The 14,589-nt window shown below is 45.2% G+C and overlaps 1 protein-coding gene across 2 annotated transcripts; it reads left to right on the top strand.

Annotated features, from left to right (window-relative positions):
- Window positions 1-231: 231 nt before the first annotated feature.
- igfn1.3 (immunoglobulin like and fibronectin type III domain containing 1, tandem duplicate 3) lies at window positions 232-14,589 on the top strand. Of its 2 annotated transcripts, XM_060070493.1 has the most exons (24): window positions 232-391; window positions 2,159-2,226; window positions 2,616-2,738; window positions 3,030-3,169; window positions 3,500-3,599; window positions 3,705-3,746; window positions 3,818-3,863; window positions 4,221-4,401; window positions 4,747-4,860; window positions 5,036-5,201; window positions 5,304-5,576; window positions 6,074-6,631; window positions 6,744-6,883; window positions 7,230-7,371; window positions 7,610-7,903; window positions 8,004-8,300; window positions 8,593-8,772; window positions 9,192-9,320; window positions 9,422-9,730; window positions 9,844-9,929; window positions 10,280-10,472; window positions 11,027-11,323; window positions 11,973-12,299; window positions 13,066-14,589. In XM_060070493.1, the coding sequence occupies exons 2-24, from the start codon at window positions 2,175-2,177 to the stop codon at window positions 13,068-13,070; spliced, it is 4,194 nt and encodes a 1,397-aa protein (XP_059926476.1). In that variant the 5' UTR covers window positions 232-391; window positions 2,159-2,174; the 3' UTR covers window positions 13,071-14,589. The 2 variants fall into 2 exon arrangements, with proteins under 2 accessions (XP_059926476.1, XP_059926477.1); XM_060070494.1 differs by lacking the exons at window positions 232-391; window positions 2,159-2,226; window positions 2,616-2,738 and having other exon boundaries at window positions 3,028-3,169; window positions 3,497-3,599.

Here is a 14,589-nt window from a genome sequence, read left to right as displayed (position 1 = left end):
GGCAAAGGTGACGAAGGCAGTGGAATAACGTGTGTTCAAAAGTTTGCGGGCGTTACGACCGCTTCGCACCTAGGAGCCTTCGAAATGTGTGGCCCCCAGAAATGCAGCTGAAAAATCCCTAGGGGACTTGGAAATGCATGTTTGCGAGGGCGGGGTTTAGCGTTTCACACCCCAAACGCCTCCTGAGCTGCCTTTTGAAGGCCCCTATAGCACCATACGGCCCCCCCACACGTGTGTCAGCAAACCTAAATGGAGAGGGGCCGGTGCCGCCCTGCAAGCCTGCATTGAGCATCTAAAGAGGCTCTTTATTACCTTTCACAAGGCGGACACTCTACACTCCTCAGTATCAGCGGGAACTTGGCAGGCAGGGGAGCGCTTTTGTCTGTATCAAGTAAGTGCAATCTCTCATAAAAGAACCGGCAGATGGCATATTTATCAGTGTTTATCTGTTTATTTTAACACCCGCCACATCTGCAACGTGGTTGCAGAGATTGATGGCTTGCGAGTGGGATTCCCTGTGTGGGTCTTTGGGTTCTGCGATGAGATGGTCATCAGTCATCTGTGTTTTGAAATGTTTTTCAATTAAAAAAAGTGTTTTGTGGACAGTGAAGAGAAAAAGTAAAAACGTTGTGGGGAAAGAGTGGTGAGGTCAAACACACTATGAATAGATTAGAGGAAAAGAGCAAGAATGTAAAATGTGCTAAAAATATATCAAGAATGTCATGAAGTTCAGCTCATGGTGAAGCTAACCGTGAATATTAGAGATTAAAGGTTGAAGGTCACATGTTAACACACCATAACAGTAAGGAGTCGCACCGCAAGTTAATGCATGGAATCTGATGTCACCATCTCTCATGTTGGGGACACTCAGTACATAAGGCCTAGCTGGGTCATTGAGTGAATTATCTCAAATGTGTGAAGAGAACATGAACAGAGAGGATTGTACAGGCAGAGCCACTAGACGGAGCCCACAGACCTGGAACATGAACTGAGGAGCTTATTAATCACAGTTTATATGCATGATCTATTTTTCGTGCATACCACTTAAAACCAAGTGGAACTACTTTTAATTATTGCAGGGCTTTCCCGAATTGAAAAAGTGTTTGCATTAAGAGCAACACTTCTTCTTTACCAATGCATGTCTCAACAAGGCACTATTTCACACATTTGGTGTTTTCAGAACCTGATCCTGGCAGACGATACTGTCGGGTTTAGTTATGATAACGTTGTCGTGGTTCCCGTGAGACCGGGGGTACAGCTCAGATAAATCCCAGGTGGCAACAGCACGGCTTTGCAGACATTGTTGAGAGATAACCAGGTGCTGAGAGCCAATCAGAGTCGGATTACCGAGTCATGGGAGCTCATGTGCCCGGCTCCATTTAACCGCGGCCACTTGCGTCACTTCCTGGTTGCTGAGTGACAGCTTCACGAGGCATGCTACCCCCTGGCCCATAGGTCACCCGCTGGTTCCGGGCTGGGTGCTATGCTAGGTATTCTGTGGGGGATCACGGGTGCTCACAATCCCAGCTCGTAAACATGTTCTTCAGATGGAGCGAAACCCTACTTATACCTTCTTATGTGACCAATACATTTATTCTGAAGTATTACCTTTCAACAAAGCGTATTTATAAAATTGATATTCAATGCAGCTTTAAATCTTTATTTTTTAACATTTTTAATAATGTGCTAATGTCATTTAATTATGTTTGATGAATATGTCGATGTGATTATTCCTTTGGGATAAATATGAACATAAAATGTTGATTGTTTTTTTATATTGATATTACATTGTATTTACATCATATTGTGTGTTTATGTATATTAGATATTTGCTTATTGTTCCACTGTTAATCATAATGATAACAAAGTAGGAAGCATGAGTCTCCCCAAACCCATCCAGGGAGGCTACAGGGTCCAGACGGACAATCTGGTGATGGAAACTGAAATCAAAGTTTTGTCTTCCTGAGCTTTTTAAAGTACTGTCTCCAGTCCAGAGAGTCACAGCATCAATCCTCATTCCTTCATCACCATTACACGTTCAGTGTCAGTCTGGTGTAAGATCATGAGCGGAAAGCGCATTTGGAGAGCTGATGATAATCTGATATCAGATCGAGTGATCCTAAAATACATTAACATTATGAATTTCTGTATTCATCAGAATCTGAAACGCCAACATGTTTAAGATACGCAAAACGAAGGAGGAGGAGCCCACCGCCCCGGGGCAGGGTGAGTTCAACTAATACTACATCTGTTCATGAATATATAACCACATATGAAGAAGTCATCGAGTTCAAAATACTTTATTGTCCCCCAATGGGGCAATTTGTTGTGAAGTAGATAGTATACAAATCCAAGTCACACACAATCACACACACACACACACACACACACAATAAAAAACACTATACAATCAATAAATAGTAGTCAATAAATATATAAAAATAATAGTACACATATACTATACATATATAATATATACATACATATATAGAAAGGCAAAGGCTCAAAATATCCAAAAGTAGTAGTAGTAGTTTAAGGTCCATTACTGGTTCTTACTCTTACTGGTTCTTGCTCTTACTGGATCTTGCTCTTACTTACTGGTTGATTTCCAACAGTGAGGATTAAAAAGAGATCCAAGGTTCCCGGGGTGATGATCACCCAGTATGTTGAGGAGATTCCCGAGAGGATGTCCACCCCGGACTTCACCCGCAAACCCATCGCCCTGACCATCCAAGAAGGTACGGTACCGACCTACCGCATGACGCTATAGTAAGACATCTGACCATCTGAAGGGTCCTTTAGTCGGCGAACATCTGACCATCTGCATGGTCCCTAAATCAGTGGACATCCGTTTCTATCTTATGGTTTTTACTGTGTGTTATGTGGTGCTTTCTGCAGTATTTAGTAACGTACCATTTAAAAGGTGCATTTATAGAATGTTAAATATTGTTAACGTTATTATTATTGGCAACATAAGGAGAAAAACTGGTCTGGCGATGAATAAGGATGTTGATTTTGTCTCGTTTTAGGGAAATTGGCTATATTCAGAGCGATCATTGTTGGAGAGCCGACACCTTCCGTTACATGGATCAGGAACGACGGCGAACTAGACGATCCAGAAATGTACAAAATCACTTTTGATACAAGTTCGGGGGAACACCAGCTGCAGGTGAGCAGGTTTGTCCAGTAATGACCGCGCTCTGGCCATTACAGAGCAGCGCTCTTAAAACTTTTAATCCTCAGTCATAGCGGTTTCTAAAAATGATGTACTGCTGCATTTTGCTTCAATTTTAAACAATGTATTGAGAGAGAAAGATAAAACTAATGTCCTGGTTGAATGAGCTGGGGCTTACATTCCCTCTAGACTTCAACCAATGGGTAATTGATAGACAGTGCCATGTTGAAAGTAAGATGCATGGTACATTTAAAATAAATACTGCCTTTAATTGATCTCTGCCTCACGGATAATAATCATCCTCATTTCGGTCCATTTAAGTAGATACCGGACGTTTCAGGGGATCACTCAGACACCTACAAATGCCTTGCCACTAACGAGTATGGAAGAGCGGTGGTCACTGCTAACCTCAACGTGATTGAAGGTGAAACTCTTTGAATTCAACGCCGGGCAGTAGTCTTCTGTATGAAGAGCCTTCTCTCCTCCTTCTAGTATAATCAGGTGTCTATTCTGTTTACTCTCCTATTAGTTGGCTACAAGAAGACCAAAGCCCTGCAACAATCCAGAACAGGTACACATTCCTCAAGCACGCTCAGTTTGTAATCAGAAACGGCTAACGGTACACTTTTTGTCTTGTTGTAGCCGTCCGGGAGATGCCAGAAGATTTCAAAAAGAATTTGAAAACCAGGTTAGTAACGACCTAGTTGACACTTAAAGATAGTACTTAGCATTGTGTAGCATTGTATCCTAGCTGTCTTTGTTGCATACAGGGAAGCGGTCACCCTAACCATTGTTAGTGCTTGGCACTTGGTTCTATGAACATCCTTACTGTACCGACAGCGATATATTGTTTCTCCTTCTTCTGACAAATGTACTTAGTTACAGAGAGGACAGTACGTTGGAACTTTGGAACCGTTCTTCTGATAAATGTAATTATTGTAAGACGCTTTGGATAAAAGCGTCTGCTAAATGCCCTAAATGTTAACGTAAATGTAACATGGCTAAAGCCATTCATGCCATTCATATCAGGCGTTTTGTTTGATAGGGTGGAAGTAGAGCCAAAGGAGGAGAAGAAGGAGATAGATGAGAGGTTCTGGGAGCTGCTGATGAGCGCGGACAAGAAGGACTATGAGAGCATCTGCTTCCAGTACGGAGTGACCGACTTCCGTAGGATGCTGACCAAACTGAGCGAGAAGAAGATAGAGCGCGAGGAAGAGCAGTCTAAGGTTTGGGGGTTTGGTGACATCGTTTTGACAAGTGCTTCTCAAGCTTTGTTGGCCTGGGACTGGGAGATAATATCAACGCAATGATATGTAATAATTTGCACATTTAATCCAAGTTAAGCAGTTTTATCTCTTGTACATGATGTTTGGAGAGTGTGTCAGTATGTATTTACAGGATGTTTGGACCCAAAGGATTTGTTATTTTTTTCAATTTATTTATTGATACACGCATCATTAAATATCTCCGGCCTAAGGCAGACACAAATGACGACAAACACAAATCAAGCGAGTTCAAACATGCCATGTGTGCCGAAGCATTTCATTTGGGTTTTCATTTCTACATGTCAGGTAGTTGAAAGACTCTGCAACCTCAAACCCATAGAGTTGAGAGACGACGGAGGGGCAGAGTTTGAACTTGAAATGTCCCTGAAGGACCCAGCCCATAAGATCTTCCTGTTCAAGGTGAGGAACTATTCCTGGTTGGGATCAATCCATTATATTTTATGCATGGTGCGATACAACTGCACTCCCTCAATAATTTTCCTATGATTGATTATGATCATGATGCATATTTATGAACGATGATTGTGGTCATAACAACTTTAATAATGATTATTAAACTCTACGTTATGCGCAGGATGGAGTCATGATCCCCTTTAACGCTGATGAAACAGAAGTCAAACACGGGTTGAAGCAAGTAGGGAAGAAGTTTGTGTTCAGCATAAACGGTGTCGATCCCGAAGACGCTGGAATGTACCAAGTCGAGGTGAACGGCGTCAAGATCTTCTCAACAGATCTCAAAAGTAAGGCCCACTTTTGGAACGCTCCATTTTGGCTTCCACCTTCACATCGCAGCGTATGCTAAATGCAACCAACCAGGACTGCTTCCCTCCCCTCCCCGGCAGTGCCCAACGTGGACTTCCTGGTGAAGATACAGGAGGTCACGGCGCTGGAGAGAGAGGACGCCGTCTTTGAGTGCGTCGTCTCACAGCCCATGACGAACATCAAATGGACGATGAAGAACGCCCCGGTGGAGCAAGGCGAGAAGTACGACATCGAGGTGTCCGAGGACATGCTGATCCACACGCTGGTGGTGAAAGACTGCAAGCAGCTGGACAAGGGCATCTACGCTGCGGCGGCCGGAATGAACTCCTGCTGCGCCTGGCTCATTGTGGAAGGTAACCGTCGCTATCCGTAGCACTCTGACTGGAAGCACTAAATACGGAGTACATGGTGGCTGAGCGAGTTCGACTCCCAGCCGAGAGGCACTGGGTTTCGAAACCCCAATATTGACAGCCCGGAGCTGTAGGTGTTCTAGAACCCAGATGCTTGGTTCACGCCTTTGTGCTCATTAATGGAACGTATTTGATTTGCTTTGGATGAAGGGGGTCTCCTAAATGGGACGAAATAAATGACAAATAGGTAAATGAATGCTGTTGATCGGGGTAGATAGAGCGGGTTGACTTGTAACCAGAAGGTTTCTAGTTCGATCCCTGTCTCCTCCTAGCCGAGTGTGGAGGTGACCTAACCCTAAATGCTCCGGACAGAGCTGGCTGTCGACTTGCGTGATTGACTCTCCCGCCGATGTGTAAACCTGCTTATGAACTGTTGCAAGTCGCTTTGGGTCAAAGCGTCTGCTAAACGCCCTGAATGAAAATGTCGATCACATTCCCAGCGGACACCGACGGGACCGGTAAGAAGAAGGCCCGCAGGACCACCCGGGCCGGCGGAGGGGGAGCCGACCTGCAAAAGATCGCCGCGGAGCAGAACGCCCTCGTCCTGAAGGAGCGAGAGGAGATGATCGCCAGGGCGACCGCTGCAGCCGAGGCCGCGGCCGCGTTGGAGGCGGAGGCTGCTGCGCTGAGGGCGGCGGAGGCGGCGGAGAAGGCCGCCAAACAGGCAGAGGCCCTCGCTGCCAAGAAGGCGGCGACATTGGCCGCCAAGAAGGAATGGGATGCGAAGGCGAAGGCGGCCGGGAAGGAGACCAAGAAGAAATCGGTGAAAAAGGACGGAGCAGCAGATGGATCTGAGGAGACGGTGGAAGGAGAAGAGGAAGAAGAAGAGCTGGAGGAGGGAGAAGAGGAAGAGGAAGAGGGAGAAGAGGAGGGTGGAGAAGAGGAGGGTGCCGAAGGGACAGTTGCTAAGGAAACGGTGGAGGGAGAGGAAGGCGAAGAGGCCCCTGTGAAGAAGAAGAAGAGAGTGAAGAAAGTGGTGGTTCCTGACGCTGTCATCGGTGAGATACCTCGTAGAAAGATTGAAAACGATGATGCAGGGCAACAATGGAGGAATGAGAGAATGTGAGGGATTGGGAAGTCCAGCTTATAACAATGGTGTATTATCTTTAGACCCAGGCGTGTACTTCACCAAAGGTCTCTCCGATGTGAGCCCTGTGATTGGCAAGGAGGCTGAACTGGTCTGCAAGCTGAGCGCGGACTGCGATGGCGTCTGGTACAAAGAAGCGGTGGACACTTTAGAGATGGAAGAGGTGAGGAATGGCTGTTGGTAAAGAGATAGAGGTAGGATAGTATGGTGGATATGGAGTTTTACTCCAAGCCCTAAGGTGTCGGGTTTGATCCCCAAATCCACAGACTGGCTGCAGGAGTCCTAGAGCAAGATGCCTGACCCCGCCATACCATTTTCTACACATTAATAATTAAGAAAGCGTTTGATAAATACTTGATAGTAATAGTGAATTAAATAACTGGAAATAACCCCAATGGTATCAGTGAAGTAACTATTAAAGCAACATTCAAAATGTAAATCAAAAGTCTGAGAAAAGATGTAGGAGAGTTTGGAAATGTAAGCATTTGTCTTTTTCTGTGTGATTTCAGTTAACATCCACGGAAGATGTCTGCATTAGCAAAGATGGGGTCTTTCACAAACTCACAATCAAAAAGTGCAAGGAAGAAGACACTGGAAAGTATAGATTTGAAGCCGATGGACGTAAAACAGAGGCTACAATAACTGTTGAAGGTAACTACATGTTCCTATGTAACAATGCCATATGACTATACGGAAATATGACAGCAGCATTCTTGATAGCATTAAGGGGTATGTTGTCTAGAATGAACCTAGTCCCCATCCTAGCCTTAATCACATAACATTAATAAATAAGTCATCTAGTTGTCCTCAAGGCCTTGGTGATGAAGCTTCTCTTAAATTATCTAAAGTCTAATATATCCTTGAATCATTCTGACGATTTTATCCTAAGATCCGCCCAGGTTCAAGAGCGAGGATCTGGAAGAGTTCGCCAAGCCGTCGGTCATCAAGGTGGGACAGAACGTGGCCTTCGAGATCCCCTTCGAGGGCCGAGAGCCCATGAAGATCCAGTGGTTTATCGAGGACGAGGAGGTGCAGGAGGACAGCCAAGTGAAGATCGAGAAGTCCGCCACACGCTCCCGCCTGGTGCTCATCAAGTGCCAGCGCAAGATCTCCGGGGAGGTGAAGATCAAGCTAAGGAACGAGTTTGGAATCTTTGAGGCCATCACCCAGCTTAACGTATTGGGTATGGCTTGCCGATGAAAACCAATGATTCAAAGTCAAACTGTTAGAAGGAAAGACTTTTGAACTACAGTAACAATCGGTGGCCCTCTCTTTATTCACAGATAAACCAACACCACCACTAGGGCCTGTGGAGGTCATTGAAAGCTCAGCCAGTGCCGTTGAGTTTAAATGGAGGCCTCCCAGGGATGCCGGTGGCTCTCCCATCACAGACTACATCCTGGAGCGGCAGCAGATCGGACGCAACAGCTGGAAGAAATTAGGCAAGATCGGCCCGGAGGCCAAGTACAGAGACTTAGACGTGGACCACGGAAGAAAGTACTGCTACCACATCAGGGCTGAAACCGAGCAGGGCACCAGTGAGATGATCGAGACAGATGACCTCCAGGCTGGAACCAAAGGTGAGTGTCAGCACGGTATTATGGAGACGTGTGATGGCCACCACCCCATCTCTGATTAAAAATGTTTTACCTGTATGTATGAATGTATGTCAATTATGGCACCCATTGCACTCCTGATCCTCCCTGGACGGAGAGATCCCCCACTAACTGTCACTGTTGTCGTTTATTTTTCCTGACCTGTAAGCCCTTTGAGACTGTACCTCTGATGAAGGGCTATACAAATACATTTAATTCAATTGATGATATGACAAGTCAATAGATATTTAATATCAGGACTTCTGTTTTTCTACAGCCTATCCTGGCGCTCCTTCTACGCCGAAGGTGGTCAGCGCGTTCAAGGACTGCATCAACCTGGCCTGGAGCTCACCGTCCAACACGGGAGGAACAAACCTCCTGGGATACAACATTGAGAAGCGCAAGAACGGGAGCAACCTGTGGGGTCAAGTGAACCCACCGGAGGAGCCCATCAAGGGTAGGAAATTAAATTCATGTTTCAACCTTAACCATCAATTCTGCTTTTTAGGAGACCTCTGTATGCACATTTACATTTAGGGCATTGAGAATAAGAATTAGAATGAGTACATTTGTCAGAGGAAAGAGAAACGACAATATATCGCCGTCGGTACAGAAGGATGGTCATAGAACCAAGTGCCAAGTACTAACAATTGTTAGTAACAGCCATTCTCCGTATGCAATAAAGCTAGCTAGGATAAGCTGCTACACAATGCAAAGTACTATTTTTTAAGTGCAAGGAAGTACGACATACAATAAGTGCGTACATTAAGTGCCCGGACGTACAGGAATGAGGTAATATATGGCATGATTACCTCATTCCTGATAGATCGTGTTTGTCAGATCTTGATAACCTGGTTCCTCTTCTCCCTCAAACAGAGAGAAAGTACGGAGTGAAAGACGTTGTGGAGGGGTTCGAGTACGAGTTCAGAGTGTCAGCTGTCAACATCTCTGGGGCCGGGGAGCCGAGCTCGCCGTCCGAGTTTGTCTTCGCAAGAGATCCAAAGCGTACGTTTCAAGCCAAACTACCACAGCATGGTCGTCCTGAAGCTGACTTAACCACAGCAATCATTCATTAAGTCCTCACTAAAACAGCTTCCACTCTCCAGAGCCACCGGGTCGCGTCATCGACCTGAAGGTGACAGACTCCACCTACACCACCCTGTCCCTGGCCTGGACCAAGCCCAGGGAGGAGGAAGGGGTTCAGGACGAGGCCAAGGGGTACTTTGTGGAGCTCAGGCCAGCGGAGAACACGGAATGGAGTCGCTGTAACTCGAGCGCCATCATTATGGGCTCCTACAGCATCATGGGTCTGAAGTCCATGGCCATGTACTGGGTGAGAGTGCTGGCCACCAACGAGGGGGGGGACGGAGAAGCGCAGGATCTGGACAACTACATCATCGCCATGCCCCCTCCAGGTTAGCTCCATCCAAATAAACGAATTCCAATACACAAATACTTTTTCTGTAACCTCCAGAATTCACTCGATTGTAATACAGGATATCTAAAGACATATTTCCCCCGTTTACAGTGAGACCTAAATTCACTGACCAGAAGATGAAGAGCTTCAACGTTATAAGAACCGGGAACGTAGCGAGAATCAACGTCAATTTTGAGGTTTGACCAAAACACCCAAACAAAAACATGTTCCCTACCTGTCCTGTAACCTGGTCTTCAGGAATAAGTAATGAAACTGTTGCTCTCCCCATTTACATTTACATTCATGGCTTTTAGTAGAAGCTTTTCATCCAAAGCGACTTACAATAACTACATTTGTCAGAAGCAGAAAAACAACAATATATCGCTGTCGGTACGGTAAGGTCGTTCATAGAACAAAGTGCCAAGTATGAACAATTGTTGGGTTAACCCATTCCCTGTATACAACAAAAATAGCTATGGAATGCTACACAATGCTAAGTACTGTTTTTAAGTGCCAGGACGTACAACATACGTCTGCTCTCCTGTAGGCCTCTCCGGTGCCTAAAATCCTGTGGTTGAAGGACGCGGGACCCTTGACTAAGGGTGTGACAGTGAGCAACACGGACACCTCCTCCCAGCTCCTCCTCCCTTCGGCAGAGCGCACCGACACAGGCGTCTACACCATCCTGGTCAAGAACATCGTGGGCCAGGAGACCTTCAGTTTTGAGATAAGGGTCACAGGTAGCGTTGAGGAGCTAACGCAATGGATTCAGATTTATCAAACGTTTTATCCAGGGCAACTTAGAAAAAAACCACGCAATGAAAGGTTTTGTTTGCTGCATGAGACATAAAGAGAAGTTAAAATGTGTTTAGACACTGCTTGACAGTGTGTAGTAGTGTGAGTAGTTAAAGGAACCAGAACATTGAGATATAAGCTGAAAGGTACCTGTGCACGATTCAAAATAAATGTCCTGGCTGGTGGCAACACAAATTATACTGTGCCTTTATAATATAGTGTCGCAATACATTTTCAGGTGTTTTCTATTATTAAGGGAAATGATGTCCATGTATCTGTGTATTAGTTGCAATAATGTTGCATATACTGTTTATAATGTCTACCTCAGCTGTCTGTCACAGCTACTTCCCATATCGTTCACATAGATTTACTTCATTTATTCATATTTTTTCGCTGTTTACATCTTGGAATCCATCCATTCCCCGTCCTCCCCTCCTCCACTGAACTCCACTATGACACCAGAATGCAATAAATCCTCCGCCCCTCTTATCTCCCCCAGACGAGCCCAAGCCCCCGGGCCCGGTGGAGCTGGACCAGAACGTCCCCGGCACCGTGACCGTGTCCTGGACTGCCTCCCCGGACGAGAAGAGGGACGACCGGCTGCACTACGTGGTCACCAAGCGGGACTCCGTCAAGCGCACCTGGCAGACGGTGGCGGAGTGCCTGTTCAACAACAAGTTCACCGCCATCAACATCATGGCCGGCACGCAGTACCACTTCCGCGTCTACGCCAAGAACGACATGGGTCTGTCAAAGCCCTCCGAGTCGAGCACCTGGGAGGTGGGCAAGAGGAGAGGTGGGTTTCAAAGCTGCTAACGAGATGGCGAGGATTGCAATGGGGACCTAATGTACTTAATGTTAAAATAGTACTTAGTGTAGTGTCTTATCCTAGCTCTCTTTGTTGAATACTGGGAATGGGTTAACCTAACCATTGTTAGTGCTTGGTCCTTGGTTCTATGAACATTTTTACTGCACCGACAGCGATATATTGTCGTTTCTCTTTTTTTTGATAAATGTACTCATTGTAAGTTGCTTGCTTTTGATAAAAGCCTCTACTAAATGCCCTGAATGTAAATGGATACAGGAGTTGCTCTCTCGCACATTACACATTGCTTTGCGATGCATCCCAAAACCCGTGGAGAGTAACACTTTTGGGGTAAAAATGTTTTTCATATTCTGCTTACTTTGCAGAATAAGAATTAAGTGAAAAGAGAGACCAGATCTCACACTTTGATATATTTAGCTCATACCAACACTAATTTTAATTATCTTGCTTAGCTTGCTGAACCCGCTGCCCTGGTGGGATGGCCCGTTTTTAATTGGCCTTCCATCATTTAACTTTAACAACATAACACGCATAGTTACATCGGCCCGAACGAGCGGCGTGTGCGTTGCGTTGTTGACCTGACATGACTCCCTCCCACTCCCCTCTCCCTCACCTTCAGAGAAGTTCAAGCTGGAAATGCCCGAGACTAAGGGCTGCAGCTTCGACGCCGCGCCCTCCTTCACCGTGCCGCTGAAGATGCACAGCAGCCCCGAGACGTACGAGTGCTACATGACCTGCGCCGTCACGGGGAACCCCAAGCCCAGCGTCACCTGGTACCGCAACAACATCAGCCTCAACACCAACACCAGCTACCACGTCACCAACACCTGTGGCGTGTGCTCCATGGTCATCCTGCGGGTGGGCTCCAAGGACAACGGGGAGTACACCATCGCCGCGCAGAACGCGCTGGGCAGAGTGGAGTGCTCCACTAAACTCACCGTGCAAGGTACGCCTCTGGACTGAGCAGGGCTTCCTGGAGTTGTTTTGTACCATGACCCCACTGTGGGAGTACTTTTGGCCCGTTATTGTTTTCCTCCGTTAAAGTAGCAACACATGCTCATTCACACGTCCAAAAAGCGTCATCTTCAAGAATTTAAACTTGAATTAAAAATTGACGTCCTTGCACTTAAAAATAGTACTTAGCTAGGATAAGATACTACACAATGCTATCTTTGTTGTATACTGGGAATGGGTTAACCTAGCGATTGTTAGTGCTTGGCACTTGGTTCTATGAACATCCTTACTGTACCACAAGATATTATTGTTTCTCTTCTTCTGACCAATGTACTTAATGCAAGTCTCTTTGGATAAAAGTGTCTGCTCAATGCTATGAAAATGAATGTAAAATACAGGACTCCCTTTTTCAGTCTTCAAACATTCTCGAAGCCAGTACCTTGTGAGTCCCATGACCCGCCCATGGCTCATGTCCCACAGTTTGAGAACCCCTGCAGCTAGAACATGGTCTCCCTAGGTTTCCAGTTACAAACACACACACACACTAGTTAGGTTTGCTGGAGACTCGTAGAGACCAAGTGAAGTTCATTTCACCACAAACAGCCCGTGACTCGTGTCTGATTCATGGCGACTCCGCTCTCCTCTGACATTGGCTTCAGGCCTTCACAATCCAGATTAGAAGCAGGCAGTGAGAGAAATGGATGGATGGATTTCACTTGTATATGTTTATATATTTTTCTCTGCTCTCCATTTTTCAGATTAAGGAAAAAACCGGAGGATCTCCCAGGAAATGCTTCGATTTAAATGCATAGGACATCAATAATGCACATTCTTCTGAAGCATGACATTATTTCTGTCTGAGGTGATTCATGTGTTTTACAATGGTGCAATTTTTATGTATTAACAGAAGTCAAGAATTTAAGATGAAGGTGAATATCGATGGGGAAGTAGGTAAATTCAATATTTCTGTTTATGCAATACTTATACTGAAATGTTTCTGCGTAAGGCCAGCATAACGGACAGAAGCCAAGATAAAACCCAACATACATAATTTTCCACAATTTAGTGGAAAATATGCGTACCCGTACACTTATTTGAACACTTTGAGTATGATTCTAAAAGAGCGCAATCTGAGGATTAAAGTATGCCTTTTGCCTTTTTTATTTTGCTTTCAGGCCTAATTCTTGAGTTTTGCCAGATCTAATATGTTGCTGATTTAATAAAAGCATATAGTTTGCGTTTGGAATTGCTGCTCGTTTACTATTTGATACAATTTTGTCATGACTTCTGCTTTATGTGTTTTGAATGGTTAGTACATGCAAATGTACTTAAAAAAAGAACCTTGCTGAACAAATCAGACAAACAGCGCCGCCTTTAGCCAAATACATGCCACTGTATCGAACAAGTTACAAAATATGAAAAATGACTGACAAATGAACGTGTTTTATTGGATATTTAATTTGATTAATTAGTATTTTTGGATTGGTTGACTTATAAACATATGTTCAGTCCAACTGTTGAAGCCAATCATAGTCTAATAAAGTACAGCATGCTGACCCATAATGCATACCCATTGTTTTAGTCGCATTAGTATCACTTCGGTTCAATATGCAATGGTTATTTATTACTTCATCTATGCATCTGTGTGTATACCACCTTATATTCTTTAAATATAATGTTTGGGCATTGCATTGTCTTCGCACTATAGATATGCCTCACTACTACCGAGATGCTTCTCTCCTTACTGTACTGTAAAAAACTGTCTTCGTCACTGCCTACTGCTGCACGGCTTCAAGTTTCTCTTTTACTGCACGCGTGCCATTGTGTTCAGGTTTTTGAGTTAATAATAAAGGTCCGAAACGATGAAAAAAGGAAAACCTGAAATGCATTGCTGAGTGAACTGTAAACATGTGAACATGTGCCATCAGCATTCGGCCATCTTCAGCGTGTAAAGACTCTAACACATGCTAGTGTGACTAGGGTGCTTGTCGCCGGGTCCATCTTAACGCGCATTTATTTATAAGTTAACAGGCGACACGGATACGCAACACGTGTGAAACCGCTCGCACGCTTTCTGACACACGCAGCTGCTTTTAAAAGACGGAACCAATCCTCCGGGGAGACATGTTTTCCCGGAGTTTGTCCAAAGTGTTTCTCGGCCCCCCACCCTTAGAAAACGGGTCTTCCTCTTCGCGCATGTACAGGTTAAAGAGCAATGTCTACCATGATTGACACCCCAGCTCTGACCCTGCTGAGCTCTGCAATAAAGGCCTCTGAGAACC

This window comes from Gadus macrocephalus, chromosome 13, assembly GCF_031168955.1.
Source record: "Gadus macrocephalus chromosome 13, ASM3116895v1".
In the NCBI taxonomy this organism is placed as follows: Eukaryota; Metazoa; Chordata; class Actinopteri; order Gadiformes; family Gadidae; genus Gadus; species Gadus macrocephalus.
The sequence above is the reverse complement of the archived record's forward strand: the minus strand, read 5'-3'. Positions and strand labels throughout refer to the sequence as shown.